At 46.6% G+C, this 17,164-nt stretch overlaps 1 protein-coding gene across 2 annotated transcripts; it reads right to left on the bottom strand.

Annotated features, from left to right (window-relative positions):
- Positions 1–10,005: 10,005 nt before the first annotated feature.
- Positions 10,006–13,585, bottom strand: MRPL11 (mitochondrial ribosomal protein L11). Of its 2 annotated transcripts, none has more exons than XM_021714827.1 (5): positions 13,455–13,585; positions 12,930–13,025; positions 12,047–12,140; positions 11,803–11,962; positions 10,006–10,305 (listed from the first exon to the last, which is right to left on the bottom strand). In XM_021714827.1, the coding sequence occupies exons 1-5, from the start codon at positions 13,497–13,499 to the stop codon at positions 10,200–10,202; spliced, it is 501 nt and encodes a 166-aa protein (XP_021570502.1). In that variant the 5' UTR covers positions 13,500–13,585; the 3' UTR covers positions 10,006–10,199. The 2 variants fall into 2 exon arrangements, with proteins under 2 accessions (XP_021570502.1, XP_008060893.1); XM_008062702.1 differs by having other exon boundaries at positions 13,377–13,578.
- Positions 13,586–17,164: the final 3,579 nt, after the last annotated feature.

Here is a 17,164-nt window from a genome sequence, read left to right as displayed (position 1 = left end):
ACTGCTGCCTGGCAGAATTAATTCAAAGCCTCTCTAGATGAGGCCATGTCTATCTTAGACCTCAAGAAACATCCATAAACAATTTTTCAAAGGCATTGAGCAGCACGGAACCAAAGATAACCAGGCACACAAGGAAGCAAGACTACATGAGCAAGAATGAGCAAAAACAGACTTGCAAAGGCTTCATTTATTGTAATAATCATTTATTTAAAAAGAACTATTTCAGGCTGGGCGTGGTGGCACATGCCTATAATCCTAGCACTTTGGGAGGCTGAAGTGAGAGGATTGCCTGAGCCTGCAGGTTTGAGACCAGCCTGGACAACTCGACGAGATCTCATCTCTACAATAAATCAAAAATATTAGCCAGGTGTGGTGGCACATGCCTGTAGTTCCAGCTACTTGGAAGGCTGAGGCAGAAGGATTGTCTAAGCCCGGCAGGTCAAGGCCGTGGTGGCCGTGAGCATGCCACTGCCCTCCAGCTTGGGCGATAACGATTCAAAAAACAAAACAAAACAAAATAACTATATTTTTCATATTTAAGTAAATAAATTATGAACTCAAGAATATCTGCAGAGAACATTAAACCATAAAAGTGACAAAGCAAGGCCAGGTGTGGTGGCTCATGCCTATAATTCCAGCACTTTAGAAGGCTGAGGCAGGAGGATCACTTGAGCTCCTGAGTTTGAGAGCAGCCTGGGCAACATAGTGAGACCTTGTCTCTACAAAAAAAAATTTGGTGGTGGGGCGGGTTCAGTGGCTCAGCCTGTAATCCCAGCACTTTTGGAGGCCAAGGAGAGTGGGTTGTCTGAGCCGGCGGGTTCGAGACCAGCCTGGGCAACTGGGTGAGACCTCATTTCTACAATAAATTTTTTTTAAAAATTAGCCAGGTATAGTAATATGTACCTGTATTTCCAGCTACTTGGAAGGCTAAGATGGACAGATCGCCAGAGCCTAGCAGGTCAACGCTGGGGTGGCCATGAGTGTGCCACTGCACTCCAGCCTGCGCGACAGAGTGAGACTCTACCTGACAAAAAAAGTTTTTTTTTTTAATTAACAGGGCATGGTGGCATGTGCCTACAGTCCCAGCCACTCAGGAGGCTGAGGCAGAAGGATCACTTGAGCCCAGGAGGTTGAGGCTGCGGTGAACCATGATTGTGCCACAGAACTCCAGCCTGGGTGACAGAGTGAGATTTGCCACAAAAAAGAAAAAAAAAGTGATAAAGCAGACTTGTAAAATAACCAATCGAACATCTAGAAATAAAAAATATGAAAATTGAAACTTAAAATGCAATTGGAAAATAAAACATTTGAAGAGACAGCAAAGCTTAGAGTCATATCAAACTTTTTTTTCTTTTTTTTTTGGCCAAAGACTGTAAAACAATAAGACATTTATACATTGCCTGAAAACCAGCTGTCTGTGATCTGGCTATTATCACGTGTCACAGATTACTATAATCTGTAATAGGCCATGCATTATTGAAAATACATAATCCAAAATGTTATTTTCTATTTCAGATATTTGAGTACCTCAAAGGAAAGAAAATTACACTATTAGTATAATGAAAAATCAACGTTTGAAGAAAAAAACTATTGACATAAACTGCATATGGAGTGTCATTGTGTCATACATGGCAGAAGTTACTTAATTGTGATAATTTATTATACAACGTTCCATTATGACAACTTTAAAAAAATAAATTGCTGGCCGGGTTCGGTGGCTCAGCCTGTAATCCCAGCACTCTGGGAGGCCAAGGCGAGTGGATTTCCTGAGCCCGCGTTCGAGACCAGCCCGGGCAAATTGGCGAGACCTCATCTCCACAATAAATTAAAAATTGGACGAGTGTGGCAGTGCGAGCCTGTAGTTCCAGTGACTTGGGAGGCTAAGACGGAAGGATTGCTGGAGCCCAGCAGTTAGACGCTGGAGTGGCAGTGAGTGTGCACTGGGCGACAGAATGAGACTCTAACTCAAAAAATAAAATAAAATAAAATGCTAAATATATATTGTCAAAGACATCGCAGAGATGTGGAAACAAGAAAAACTAGTTGAAATAAAATTCCAGCAGGTGAAGAGCCCTTAATTTATTAACTGATGATGACCGGTCATCTTCTTACCTGGGGATAGTTTGCTGTGCTGGGATCAGACTGGGCTCAGTCCAGGCAGAGAAATCTATTGGTAATGAGTTTTGGGGTGGTCATGAGGGGCTAGTGTAATGGATTGGGAACTAGATGAGCTCCCAATGCGTGGCCTGTTTTCTCCATGGAAGTTTGCTAAATTTTGGAATGCTGGGGGAGGCTGAGATGAAAGCTAGAAGGTAAAATAGACTCTCATCTAGTTTTGTGGTGCTAAGAAAGTCCCCTCAGAGGGAGAGAGCTTGCCACAAACTCACGGCCAGTCTCCCATTCAAGACATCTGTTGGCCGGATGCAGTAGCTCACGCCTATAATCCTAGCACTCTGGGAGCCCGCAGGTTCGAGACCAGCCCGGGCAACTAGGCAAGACCTCGTCTCTACCATAAATCAAAAAGTAACTGGGCATGGTAGCACGCACCTATAGTTCTGGCTACTTGGAAGCTGAGGTGGAAGGATTGCAGGAGTCCAGCATGTCGACACTGGGGTGGCCGTGAATGTGCTACTCACTCTAGTGACAGAGTGAGACTCCAACTCAAAAATAAATAAATAAATGAAGTTCTGAAAGAAAGAATTGCCAACCTATAGAATTCTATACCCCGTGAAAATATCCTTCAAAAGTGAATGTTTACAAATGAAGACATTTACAAACAAAAAAGTTCAGAGAATTTGTCACTAATAGACCATCACTATAAGAAATACTACATCAGGCACAGTGGCTCATGTTTGTAATTCTAGCAATTCAGGAAGCTGAGGTAGGAGGATTGCCTGAGGCTAGGAGTTTGAGACCAGCCTGGGCAACATAGTGAGACCTTGTCTCTAAAATAAAATAAAAAATCATCTGGACATGGTGGTGCCCGCCTCTAGTTCTGGCTACACAGAAGGTTGAGGTGGGAGGATTGTTTGAACCCAGGAGTTCGAGGCTGTAGTGAGCTATGATTGCACCACTGCACTCCAGCCTGGGCAACAGAGGAAGACAACATCTCCAAAAAGAAAAGAACAAAAAAGGAATGAGGTCTCAGCAAGATTTTTTACAGATATAGACAGGCTTATTCTAAAATAAGTAGGCAGAGGCAAAGGAACTAGAATAGCTAAACATCATTTTTGAAAAGAAGAATAAAGTGGAAAAAATTACTCTATTCAGTTTAAAAACCTATTATATAACTACAGCAATCAAGCCTGTGAGATATTAGCAAAGGTTTATGTACATAGATCAACGAAACAGAATAGAGAACTCAGAAATAGACTCACACAAGCATAGCTAACTGATTTTTGACGAAAGGACAAAAGCAATTCAACAGAGGAGAGTTTTTTCAACCAATGGTACTGGGTTAATTAGATATCCTTAGGGGGGAAAAAATGAAACTCAACTCAAACCTCGTATCTTACACAAATATTAACCCAACATGGGTCATAGATTTAAATGTAAAACTTAACCATATTCTGAATATGGTATAAGGGAATGTGGTTACAGTAAATTAAAAACATAAAAAGACTTTTTTTTCTTTTTTTAGTTGGAGTCTCACTCGGTCGCCCAGACTGGAGTGCAGTGGCCGCTCCCGGCCACCGCAGCCTCGACCTGCTGGGCTCCGGCGATCCTTCCGCCTCAGCCTTCCGAGTAGCCAGAATTACAGGCGCACACTACCACGCCCGGCTGATTTTTTGATTTATTGTAGAGATGAGGTCTTGCTGCCCAGGCGGGTCTCGAACCCGCGGGCTCAGGCAATCCACTTACCTCAGCCTCCAAAGGCGCGGGATTACAGGCTGAGCCACCGAGCCCGGCTCATAAAAAGACTTTTAGAGACAATAGGAGAAAATCTTAGATAATTAGAGCTTAGTGAAGATTTGTTAGACATGACACCAAAAGCATGATTTATAAAAGGAAAAAAAACCAGATAAATTGGACTTTAATACTGAAAACTTTTGCTCTGAGTAAAACCTTGTGAAAAGGCCAGGCGCAGTGGCTCAAGCCTGTAATCCCAGCACTTTGGGAGGCCGAGGTGAGAGGATTGTCTGAGCCCAGGGATTTGACACCAGCATGGGCAACTTGGTGAGACCTTGTCTCCACAATAAATCAAAAAATTAGCCAGGAGTGGTGGCACGCACTTGTAGTTCCAGCTACTTGGAAGGCTGAGGTAGAAGGATTGCCAGAGCCCAGTATGTTGAGACTGCAGTGGCTGTGAGTGTACCACTGCCCTCCAGCCTGGGTAACAGAGTGAGACTCTGACTCAAAAAAAAAAAAAAAAAAAAAAAAAAAAAAAAATATATATATATATATATATATATATATATATATATGACTATCATACTCCTCACCCAGTTCCTGGAAAAATAAAAATTGTCAAAATTTTTAATTAAAAAATGAAAAGTTTTTTAATATACATTTTTTTTAATGATGATATCAAGTCCTGGTGAGGATGCAGAGAAACTGGGTTACTCATATATTGCTCGTGGGAATGTAAAATGGTACTGCTATTCTGGAAAGCAATTTTAGTTTTTTTTTTTTTTTGAGGCAGTCTCACACTGTCACACAGGCTGAAGTGCAGTGACTCGCTCAGGGCCACTGCAGCTTCAACCTGCTGGGATCAGGTGATCCTTCTTTCTCAGCCTTCTAAGTAGCTGGAACTACAAACGTGCACTACCACGCCCAGTTAATTTTTTGATATATTATAGAGATGAGATCTCACCAAGTTGCCCAGGCTGGTTTCGAACCCCTGGGCTCAGGCAACCCTCTCCCCTTGGCCTCCCCAAGTGCTGGAATTACAGGCTTGAGCCACCACACCCGGTCTGCTTTTTCAGTTTTTTAAAAACTAAACATATCACCCAATAAAAATTACATGATTAAAAAAAAAAACTAGCCGGGCTCGGTGGCTCAACCTGTAATCCCACGCTTTGGGAGGCTGAGGTGAGTGAATTGCCTGGCAACTTGGCAAGACCTCATCTCTACAATAAAAAAACAAAAAAATTAGCCAGGCGTGGTAGCGCACACCCGTAGTTCCAACTACTTGGATGGCTAAGGCAGAAGGATCGCCGGAGCCTAGTAGGTAGAGGCTGCAGTGGCCGGGAGCGGCCGCTGCACTCCAGTCTGAGCAACGGAGTGAGACTCCAACTCAAAAAAAAAAAACTAAACACAGATTTGCCATATGACCCAGAAGCTGCATTCCTAGGCATTTGTTCCAGAAGAATGAAAGTTACATCTTTCAAAAAAATCTGTAAAGCTTTATTTGTAACAGCCAAAAAGTAGAAACAGAAACCAGTGAATAATTAAACAAATTATGGTATGCCCTTGTCATGAAATACTATCAAACAATAAAACAGAATGAACTACTGATATATGCAACAACTTGAATGGGTCTCAAAGGCATTATGCTGAGTGTGGAGGCTTGAGTAACTTCATCTTGGATGCTAATCTGCCATGTTGACTTCTGATTAACCCTAGTTCTGGGAAGGTCTCTAAGGTCTTCTATTTATCTATTGTTCCATATGTAAGAGCAAATACCATAAATCCTGCCTGTAGGTCAAACAACCTTAATGTTATCATACTTCAGTTGCCATACACATCCTTTCTGTATCACCCCTTCCTATGGTAGATACGCCCCAGGTCTAAGGGGTCGTGGTGTCAGGATCTGTCATTTTGTCTCATCAGTGCCGAAGAAACAGTCATGACTTCTGCTTGTAAGTCCCTATTAAATGTTTCTTTCTAGACCAGGCACGGTGGCTCACATCTATAATCCCAGCCCTTTGGGAGGCCGAGGTGAGAGGACTGCCTGAGACCACAGGTTCAAGATCAGCCTGGGCAACTTGGTGAGACCTCATCCCTACAATAAATCAAAAAATTAGCTGGGTGTGGTGCACATGCCTGTGGCTCCAGCTACTTGGAAGACTGAGGTGGAAGGATCACCTGAGCCCAGAAGGTTGAGGCTGTGGTGGCTGTGAGCGTGCCACCGCATTCTAGACTGGGCAACAGAGTGAAATTCCAACTCAAAAAAAAAAAGTTTCTTTCTTAGAAACTGGGTGAGTCAGTGTCTTTCTTTGACCTGTCAGTTTCCTCTGCCTTGAGGGGTAGGTTTGCATAGACCTGCTCATTGTGAAACATGAGTGACAATCTCAAAAGGACACATACTGTTATTATTTCATTTATATAACATTCTAGAAATGAGAACAAAGACAGTCCTCTCTCAGAGATGGAGAACTGATGAGTGGTTAGGGATTAGGGATGGTGGGGGAGATGGGAGTGGCCGGAGCTATAAAGGGCAGAGCAGACTGGTAGAAGTGGCAGTGTCTTTTTTAACCCAACCTTGAAGCGACACACGTCATCATTTCTGCCATTTTCTATTGGTGACACAGACAACCCTGGAACAATGTGGGCTAGGAGGCAGAGACTTTTAGGAGTCATTTAGGTGGCTAGCACACCAACTGATGCTAGTACAAGAACATGTAATACATAAGAATACAAAACAGGCCAGGCCAGTAGCTCATGCCTGCAATCCCAACACTTTGGGAAGCCGAGGTGAGAGGATTGCTTGAGCCCAGAAGTTCAAGATCAGTCTAAGCAATATAGGGAGACTTTCATCTCTACAAAAAAAAAATTTTTTAAATTAGCTGAGTGTAGTGGTGTGTCATCTGTAGTACCAGCTTTTGAGAGGTTGAGGCAAAAGGATTGCCGTGAGCCGTAATCATGCCACTGTACCCCAGCCTGGGTGAGAGTGAGACTTCAACTCAAATAAAATAAAAAAACTAAAGTAAAAAATACACAAAGGCTGAGGGATGTAAAAAAAAATAAGATACACCATACTAACTCTAAACAAAAGAAACTGGCATAGGTGTACAGCATTTAATGACAAAAGAGACTTTAAGACAAAAAGATGAGCTGGGCACAGTGGCCCACGCCTATAATCCCAGCACTTTGGGAGGCCAAGGTGAGAGGACTGCCTGAGCTCACAGGTTCGAGAGCAGCCTGACCAACTTGGCGAGACCTCATCTCTACAATAAATCAAAAAATTAGCCAGGTGTGACAACACAAGCCTGAAGTTGCAGCTATTTGGAAGGCTGAAACGGAAGGATCAACTGAGCCCAGCAGGTCGAGGCTGCAGTGGCCAGGCGCATACCATGCACTCCAGCCTGGATGACAGTGAGACTCCCACTCAAAAAAAGGGACAAAAAGACGTACCAGACCTAAAGCATGAGTGGAAAATAGTGGAGCATAAACTGGGCTCGGTGGTTTAGCCTGTAATCCCGTGCCTTTGGGAGGCTGAGGTGAGTGGATTGCCTGAGCCTGCGGGTGAGTGGATTGCCTGAGACCCGCCTGGGCAGCAAGACCTCATCTCTACAATAAATCAAAATAAATAAATAAAAAAAATCAGCCGGAGCTGTAGTTCCAGCTCCTTGGAAGACTGAGGCGGAAGGATCGCCAGAGCCCAGCAGGTTGAGGCTGTGGTGGCCAGGAGTGTGCCACTGCCCTCCAGTCTGGGCAACAGAGTGAGACTCCAACTCAAACAACAAAAAATAGTGGCGTACAGATAGCATGCTTAGATGACTCTTTAAGGAAGCAGAAAGGGCCAGGAGTGGTGCCTCATGTGTGTAAACCCAGCACTTTGGGAAGCTGAGGCAGGAGGCTTGCTTGAGTCTAGAAGTTCAAAACCAGCCTGGGCCAGTTATTTATTTGTTTATTTACTTATTTTGAGTTGGAGTCTCATTCCATCACCCAGGCTAGAGTACAGTGGTACACTCACAGCCACCCTAGCGTCGACATGCTGGGCTCAGGCAATCCTTCCGCCTCAGCCATCCAAGTACCTGGAACTACAGGCATGCATCACCACGCCCAGCTAGTTTTTTGATTTATTGTAGAGATGAGGTCTCACCAAGTTTCCCAGGCTGTTCTCGAACCCGTGGGCTCAGGTAATCCCCTCACCTTGGCTTCCCAAACTGCTGGGATTACAGGTTTGAGCCACCACACCCAGCCCATTTATTGAGGACTTGCAATATGCCAGTCATTGTTCTGAATACTTCACATACATTCACTCAGTTGTTATAACAAGCTTTTGAGGTAAACACTATTTTCCCTATATTATAGATGAGGAGTCTAAGGCTCAGAAAAGTTAAGTAACTTGCCCAAAACCACACAGCTAGGGAGCATGGTGTTAGGATTTGAAAACAGACAGCCAGAACCATTGTACCTTAGTACATCTGGAAGAAACGTGACAGAGGAGGTGGTGGCATAAGAAGTGAAGGACAGTGTCACTAGCAGAGGTAAGGGAATTTATCTTTTTTTTTTTTTTGAGTTAGAGTCTCACTCTGTCACTCAGGCTGGAGTGTATGGCATGCTCTCAGCTACCACAGCCTCGGCCTGCTGGGCTCAGTTGAGGGCTGGAATTTATCTTGCTAGAACAAGAAAAGTTTACTCTTTACAGGCAGAAACAAGTGAAAGACGGTAGGTTCAGTTAAGTTTAGGGAGTTTTCCACCTGAGGGTTTTTTTTCTTCTGTGAAGTATGGGGCTAGGTGTGATCCAGAGTAAGTCACTTAACATCTGAGTCTCACTTTCCTTGCCTATAATATGGAGATAAAGGGACCTACATGATATGATTCTCAAATAAAAATAAGCTGGGCGCAGTGGCTCACGCCTATAATTCCAACACTTTGGGAGGCGGAGGCAAGAGGATTGCCTGAGCCCATGGGTTCAAGACCAGCCTGAGCAACTTGACAAGACCTCATTTCTGCAATAAATTGAAAAACTAGCTGAGCATAGTGGCGCATGCCTGTAGTTCCAGCTACTTGGAAGGCTCAGGCAGATGGATCGCCTGAGCCCAGCTGATAGAGGTTGCGGTGGCCATGAACGTGTCACTGCACTATAGTCTGGGTGACAGAGTAAGACTCCAACTCAAAAAAAGAAAAAATAATAAGATAAAGTAGTATAGAACATGACCTCAATCTGTTCTTCAAAAAGCATTATATATATACACACAAAGAAAAAAAGAGTAGAAAAGATATATACAAAAATATTGGCAGGAGTCTCATCTGGGTGGTGGGATTATATGAGGTTTTCTTTTATTTTATGGAAACAAGGTCTTGCTATGTTGCCCAGGCTGGTCTCGAACTCCTGGGTTCAAGCAATCCTCTTGCCTCAGCTTCCCAAAGTGATGGGATTACAGGCGTGAGCCACTGTGCCCAGCCAGTTCTTTTCTTAGGTGCTTGTCTATGATTTTCCAAATTTTAATAACACAAAATGAAGTGTCCGGATGTAACAGATACTCAGTAAACACAAGTCTCATTTCTTCCCCGACTGCTGATCTCTTCTCTGAAAGAACAAGGATGTGACATCTGAATAAAGGAGAAAGCAAGAGGCCCAAGGCTTCCCAAGGACTTCTGCTTCAGGTCAGTACGTACTTAAAGCTTTGCTCCTTCTGCAGGTCTGCAGCTATGAACCCCACAATATTTTATGTTCAGCTAACATTTGACCCAGAGCAAGGGTCAGGAGCTTAGTAGAGAGGCCCGAAGTATCCCTGGGATCTGGGCGCTCTGTGTAGTCGACCCAGCCTGGAGCTGTGAGCCCCATAGGGACGTTTCCATCGAGGTGGCAAGTCCCCAGAAGATAAGAGAGAATTCTGGAAGAAAAAAGCAATACACTCCCAGCACCCATGGCCCCTCCCCACCCTTCCCCTTCTCCTACCCCAGGGAGGGGAAGAACACGAAGATTTCCAAACAGAAGGCTGGGTTCTCCTCCTACCTCTGGCACCATTCAGAACCTGGGCAAGTAATTTTACTTGGCTGAACCTTAGTTTACACACCTGAAAAGTAGCACAAAGGACCCTACTTAATAATGTCTGCCTGTGTTGGCTACCCTCAGTCCAATCCCCTTCCCTGGAGTCCTGAGACGGAAGCTGAGAGTGGGGCACAAAGGATATTTATTCAGGCTTGATCCCTTGATACACCCATGTGTAAAAATATATAATTTAAAACCAGGAAAATAATCATCATGTCGGTGTGACCTCCCCTCCTCCCCTTTGGCATGACCTTCTCAACTAGACCCCTTCTCAACTGCTTCCTTCGAGACCTTGGAGTGTGGCAGGCAAGGGTCACTTCTTGGCAGCTTCTGCCTGGGCTGCCAAATCTGCTTCTTTCTGAGCAGCCAGGAATAAGGCTCGCTCCTTCTGGAAAGCTGCCATCTCTTCTGAACTGAGGCTGCAGGTGAGGAAAGACAGGTGGTTGGTCACTGATGGGTGCTCACAAGGGTTCATGTAACTGTCTCAGACAGAGCTCAGCTTCCCTGGTCCCTTCTCCCTTCCTGATTCCCCAGCCTCAATATCTTTGCTCACGTGTTCTCTGCTGGGAATGCTGCACCACCACCCTGGCCACCTGTCTTTTTTTCCCTTGGTAAAGCCCTTCTCAACTTCTAAGGCCTCAGTTACCGGTTAACTCAGAACCTCAGCCAAGATTAACCGGTTCTTCCTCTGTGTCAAACTACTTTGTACAATGAAGTCACAGGGCTATGCATATGTGTCTCTCCCACAGCAGGGATCAGATTTATTCAGCCCCAAGTTCCCAAAAAGTAAGAATTTGAGAAAAGTCAAGTCCCTCTCTACTCCATGTTTAATTTGTCTGCTCTTGGGAAACAACAAATGATCAGCCTTGGCGTGGGGTGTGACATAAGCAGCAAGATGCCAATAAAGGGCTGAGTGCTGTCCTTGTCCCTGCTGTTTTCTGGGCCAGACACTCTGCCACCTTACAGGGAAACAATTCCTGAGAGATCACTCAAAGCCCCATGAGTGGGGCCCCCTGTTGGCCTCAGGAGCAAGTCTGAACTTGACACAGGTCAAAAGGTCCTTCCTGACTGGTCTCTCCCTCACTCATTCCCCACTCTGCCTCTAGAAATACACACTTCGATAACAAAGAACCTTGCTTCACTCTCTCACCTTCCATCCTTCACTGGAATCTATTTCTTGGAAGATTTGCCCCAGCCCTTAACCTCCTTTTCCAGGTCTTTGTTCAGCTGTCGCCTGCCCCCTGGAGTCCTCACTGACACACCAGGCAAAATCATGAGCCCTCCTCCCTGCTCAAGACACCTAGAGTTCTCTTCTCAACACTGACCATCCAGCAGCCTAATGTTCCTTATGGACCTGCCTCCACCCTTGGCCTGTGAGGGCAAGCATGACTGCTGTGTGCCTGGCTGTATCCAATGTCCAGAACAATGTCTAGGACATAATAGGTGCTTAATAAGTGTATTCCAGCTGAGTGCAGTGGCTCACACATGTAATCCCAGCACTTTGGGAGGCTGAGGCAAGAGGATTGTCTGACTTCAGGGTTTCGAGACCAGCCTGAGCAACATGGCAAGACCTCATCTCTACAATAAATAAAAAAAATTAGCCGGACATGGTGGCGCGTGCCTGTGGTTCAAGCTACTTGGAAGGCTGAGGTGGAAGGATTGCCAGCAGGTTGAGGCTGCGGTAGCCGTGAGCATGCCACTGCACTCTAGCCTATGCGACAGAGTGAGACTCTGACTCAATAAAAAAAAAAAGTGTATTCCAAATGAAGAAGGCCTCTAATCCCTACACAATCCCCTAAAATCTAGGGTCCTTTGATTCAAAAGCTGACTCTCCCATTGTAACAGGCCTTTCAGCTTCACCCAAGACAAGTGCTTTCTGAGCCCTTTCTTCATGCTGCAGCTCCCAGGACACTCACTCTTTCACCACGCGAATGCCCAGGGAACGGGCAGAGCCGATGATGGAGCGGACAACAGAGGACAGGGGTACGTCCTTTAGGGCAAAGGCCTCATCTTGAGCTTTGACGCGGGCGATCTCATACACGTGCTTCAAGGTCACCAGGCCTGCCACCTCTTTTCCTGGGAGGAAGGAACAAGTGGTTCTTTGGTGTTACTGCTTCCTTCCAGAGCCCCTGGCATCTCAGATGCTCATCCTGCCCTCACCTGTCTGCCGAGCACCCTTCTCAATCCCAGCAGCTGCCTTTAGGAAGTAGGAGACAGTGGGTTGTCCAATCTTGATTTCAAATGTCCTGTCAGGCTGAACAGAAAAAAGAATTATGAGACTCTCTCTTCCTGCTATCCCATCCTAGGGAACATCTGTCTATCTGTCTATCATCTGTATATCTGTCTATCTATTTATTTATATTTGGAGTCTATCTATCCATCTCTCTATTTATTTATATTTAGAGTCTCACTCTGTCGCCCAAGCTGGAGTGCAGTGGTGCACTCATGTTCACCGCAGCCTCAGCCTGCTGGGTTCAGGTGATCCTTTCGCCTCAGCCTTCCACGTAGCTGGAACCACAGGTGTGAGCCACCATGCCCAGCTAATTTTTTGATTTATTGTAGAGACGAGGTCTCATCAAGTCGCTCAGGCTGGTCTTCAACCCCTGGGCTAAGGCAATCCTCTTGCCTCTGCCTCCCAAAGTGATGGGATTACAGGCATGAGCCGCTGTGCCCGGCTGGGAACTTCTAACATCTTGTCCCTTTAACTGGCTCACCTATGGGGTCCCTCTAAAGCACCACAAAACCACAAGGGATAATAAACCCGCAGCAAATATCCCTGTTCTCTCGGTTCCAGGCTCAACTCTGTTCTGGAAACCCCAAAGAGAAGCAAAGGGAAGAAATGTAACATGGCAGAATGCAGGATGGGTCAGAAAAAATATGGTCCAGTCTTCACTGTGTAAATAGGGAAGATAGGGCCCAGTAATGGAAAGAGACTTACACCAGGTGAAGAGAAAAGTCTCAAGCCCAGGTGACCAGACCCAGGGTCAAGGATGCATGAGGGGGAATGAGAAGGAAACTGGGGATCGGAGCCCGGACTCCGCACCTTCACAAAAATCTTGGTAGGCAGGGGAATGCCTTCTTTGATGTCCTTCGTCTTCTCGTTGAATTCCTTGCAGAACTGGTTGATGGAAACGCCTCGCTGGGAGGGAAGCACAGGGGTTAGTGCGGGAGGAGGGGGTGGCTTCCTACGACCCAGGAGATACCGTCCGTTCCCTCCTTCGTCTTCACTTCCCTGTGTTCCCAACCTCTTTCCTCTCCAGGTGATTTTCACGCAACAACCCGCTTTAGTCTCACCGCAGCCTACAGAGAAAGGGACGAGGAAGCTGAGGCTCGAGGACTCCACGTAACTAACACAAGGACATGAAGCGTGAGAGAAGCAGAGCCAAGCTCTGACCCGAGGCCACCCTGGCTCCAGAGCCTGCACCCTCTACCCGCGTCCTGGCACCCAGCCTCCGTGGGCGCCCCTGCCGGGTTCCCGCCATGGCCGCACCTGACCCAGGACGGGGCCAAGTGGGGGCCCGGGCATGGCCTGGCCCGCCCGCACGATGGTCCGGATCACGCCGCCGACCTCGGGCTTCCTGAGGGCCCGAGTGGCCCGGCTGAGCTTCGACATGACGCGGGGCTCCCGGCTTTCGTTCGACTCAGGAAAGCAGCAAGAGCGGCGCTGCGGGCGCCACCATCTTGGGGCAGAGGTCAAGGGTCCTCGCGTGAGGGCTGGGGCAGGTGAGGCCAACAAATAGCCGCCTTGTTTCAGTCTTACCGCTCGCCCACTAGTAAGACAAAGAGGGTGAGAGAAAAAGAAAACACTTTCATCTCACCTTTTGCCGATAGGGGAAGGCTCCCAATGGCCTCCATACGCATACTCATCCAGGAGCGCGCACAGGCAATGCCATGGACAGCTAAACAGGAAGGTGGGACCTTGATGCCCGCAAGGCATTGTGGGTATGGTAGTTTCAACCTTTTGTACAAGGCCGGCCGATGCTGTGCTCTAGAGCGCCATCTGCTGGACACGGTGATAATCTAGAGTTTGAAATGAATCTGGACCCCGTTCCTGGGAATGAGTCTTTACTGTTGCCTAAACTGTTGTTGAAAGTCAGCACGATGCCGGGCTCGGTGGCTCAGCCTGTAATCCCGCCCCTTTGGGAGGCTGAGGTGAGTGGATTGCCCGAGCCTGAGGGTTCGAGATCCGCCTGGGCAGGCAAGACCTCATCTCTACAATAAAATTAAAAAATCAACCGGGCGTGGTAGCGCACGCCTGTAATTCTGGCTACTCGGAAGGCTGAGGCAGAAGGATCGCCGGAGCCCAGCAGGTCGAGGCTGCGGTGGCCGGGAGCGGCCACTGCGCTCCAGTCTGGGCGACAGAGTGAGACTCCGACTCAAAAAAAAAAGAAAGTCAGCATGGTGAAGAGTGTAGACCCTGGATGCAAAGTACCCGCTTGCTCCTCTTGCTGACTGTGAACTTGATCAAGTTACTCGTGCTCTCTTTCCTCCCTTGTACAACGGGTATTATAATATGTAGCACCTACCTGTCAGGATTCTTGTGAGGACTGAGTTACCAAAGTGCTTTGGAATAATGCCTAGCACCTAGTAAGCCTGTGCTATTATTATCTGTACAACGAAGACAGGCTGTTGTGAGGTTTAACAGACTCGGAACATTCTATATGTCATCTGTGACCGGTCAAATAAGTCAGCATCTTACTGTATCATTTAACTCATTTTCTGAGTGCTTGCTATGTGTGTCAGGCACTGTGCTAAGTCCTTTAAGCGCACGATTGTCTTATTTAATCCTCCCAATGGCGTGTGATAAATACTTTTATTGTACCCCCTTTGCAAATGAGAAAGTCGAGACACAAAATGGGGGCCAAAACACCCAGCCTGTAAGCAAATATTGGGGCTATTGTGTTCTAGACCTTGTACTGTTAATAACCATTACTCTATACTGTCCCCTCTAGTAAAATGGGGGAATCCATGTAAAACCACACTGTACACTGGGAGGCACATATAAGTTTTTACGATGAATTTTTGTTGGACTCCCACTCATTAGATCTGATCGTCCCTGCCTCGAAGTCCGTCATGGCCTTTGTAACATTCAGCCTCATTAACCTTGTCAAGACTCTGGAACCAAGCTGTAAAACCTTGGACAAGGCCGGGCTCAGTGGCTCAGCCAGGAATCCCAGCACTTTGGGAGGCCGAGGCGAATGAATTGCCTGAGCCCGAGGGTTCGAGACCAGCCCGGGCAACTTGGCAAGACCTTGTCTCTACAACAAATAAAAAAATTAGCCAAGTGTGGTAGCGCGTGCCTGTAGGCTGAGGTGGAAGGATCACGGAGTTCAGCAGGTCGATCAATAGCATGGCTATTGATTGTGGAAACGAGGTCTTGCCAAGTTGCCCAGGCTGGTTTCAAACTCCTGGGCTCAGGCTAGCCTCTTGCCTTAGCCTCCCAAAGTGCTGGGATTACAAGCGTGAACCACCGCACCCGGCAATATTTAGAAGACAGAATTTATTTTATCCACCCCAGGCCTGGTAGTTCACGTCTGTAATCCCAGCACTTTGGGATGCCAAGGCAGGAGGATTGCTTGAGCCCAAGAATTAAGACCAGCCTGGGCAATATAGTAAGACTCCCATCTTTATAAAAACAATACTATTAGGGTCACACACTCCCAGCAGGGCTCCAAAAGGTAAAGTCAGGCCCGCTGGGGGTATGGAGTGTCTGGTGTGCGATCTGATGCTGCATGAAAGATGCAAAGAATTGCACAGAAGTTAGATTAGAAAATATAGTTTATTTATAAAGTAAATTAGAAAAAGAGCGAGAGAAAAAGAGGAGATTCACCTCCCCAAGGTAGGAGAGGCGGCCAAAGCTTAAGAAAATATGACCTGGCCATAGCTCAGAGAGCACATGGCCACACCACACCTTAGCAAGGCAATGGCAAATGATTGCTCATGGTTGAGTCCTTTTAACTATTACCCTTGGGCGTGGGAAGGTCATTAAGGTGATTGGGTGGTGGTCTGCTCTAGGTCTTTACAAAAGGGCAGGTAAGCTCAGGTACTGACATCAGGTGATGGACAGCAGGCAGATGGGTGGGTTAAAAAGACAGAGAGGATTTTTTTGCTAGAGACTGTCAGACATTTGCAGTCAACAAACTCCTTGACCAAAAGGTGGTCTATTATCATTTATATGGCTCTGTCCTTGTCTTGCATCTGATGGAGATTTGCCAAAGGGATGGGATAGACTGCTGCTTGGCCTGCAGTAGAATGTCTGAACGTTTCCTAAAGCCTGCCTATTGAAAATTTATGTATCCGGGCGGGATCTGTGGCTGTAATCACAGCACTTTGGGAGGCCGAGGCGAGTGGATTGTCTGAGCCTACAGGTTCGAGACTGGCCCCAAACAACTTGGCAAGACCTCGTCTCTACAAGAAAAAATTAACCAGCCTTGATAGCATGTAACTGTAGTTCTGGCTACTTGGAAGGCTGAGGCGGAAGGATCGCTGGAGCCCGGCAGGTCAACGCTGGGATGGCCGTGAGCATGCCACTGCACTCCAACCTGGGCGACAGAGTGAGACTCCAGCTCAAAAAAAAGAGAAAAAGAAAAAGAAAATTTAGCTGGGTTTGGTGGCTCAGCCTGTAATCCTGCGCTTTGGGAGGCTGAGGTGAGTGGATTGCCTGAGCCCGCGGGTTCGAGACCCGCCTGGGCAACTTGGCGAGACCTCATCTCTACAATAAATCAAAAAATTAGCCGGGCATGGTAGCACGCGCCTGTAGTTCTAGCTACTTGGAAGGCTGAGGCGGAAAGATCGCCGGAGCCCAGCAGGTCGAGGCTGCAGTGGCCGGGAGCGTGCCACTGCACTCCAGTCTGGGCAACGGTGTGAGACTCCTACTCAAATAAATAAATAAATAAAATAAAAAAACTAACTGGGCATGGCAGCACACGCCCGTGGTTCCAGCTACTTGGAAGGCTGAGGCAGAAAGATTCCATGTTGAGGCTGTGGTGGCCGTGAGCATTGCCACTGCACTCCAGCCTGGGCGATGGAGGGAAACTCTAACTAAAAACAAATGAACAAACTTTATCACTACCCTACAAGAGATACGTGCTGTTCTTACTCCCACTTTATAAATGAAGATGTTGATAAAAGTGCAGTGACACTGTATATACACAATTTGGTAATCTGCCTTGAGCGCTGTCTTGGGCCATTTTCTGTTGTTTATGACAGAACAGCTGAAACTGGGTAACTTATAAAAAATTAAATGTATTTCTTTTTTTCCTTTTTTTTTTTTTTTTT

Source organism: Carlito syrichta, unplaced genomic scaffold (genome assembly GCF_000164805.1).
Source record: "Carlito syrichta isolate Samal-C Ts95f unplaced genomic scaffold, Tarsius_syrichta-2.0.1 Scaffold305797, whole genome shotgun sequence".
NCBI classification, from domain to species: domain Eukaryota; kingdom Metazoa; phylum Chordata; class Mammalia; order Primates; family Tarsiidae; genus Carlito; species Carlito syrichta.
The sequence above is the reverse complement of the archived record's forward strand: the minus strand, read 5'-3'. Positions and strand labels throughout refer to the sequence as shown.

What these genes read in the sequence shown, in the direction of transcription:
- MRPL11 (XM_008062702.1), bottom strand. Translation starts at nt 13,499, where the DNA reads ATGTCGAAGCTCAGCCGGGCCACTCGGGCCCTCAGGAAGCCCGAGGTC. An exon ending in CTACCAAGATTTTTGTGAAG is followed by an intron (nt 12,141 to 12,929) that starts GTGCGGAGTCCG and finishes TTTTCTGTTCAG; the next exon opens with CCTGACAGGACATTTGAAAT. An exon ending in GAAGGGTGCTCGGCAGACAG is followed by an intron (nt 11,963 to 12,046) that starts GTGAGGGCAGGA and finishes CCTTCCTCCCAG; the next exon opens with GAAAAGAGGTGGCAGGCCTG.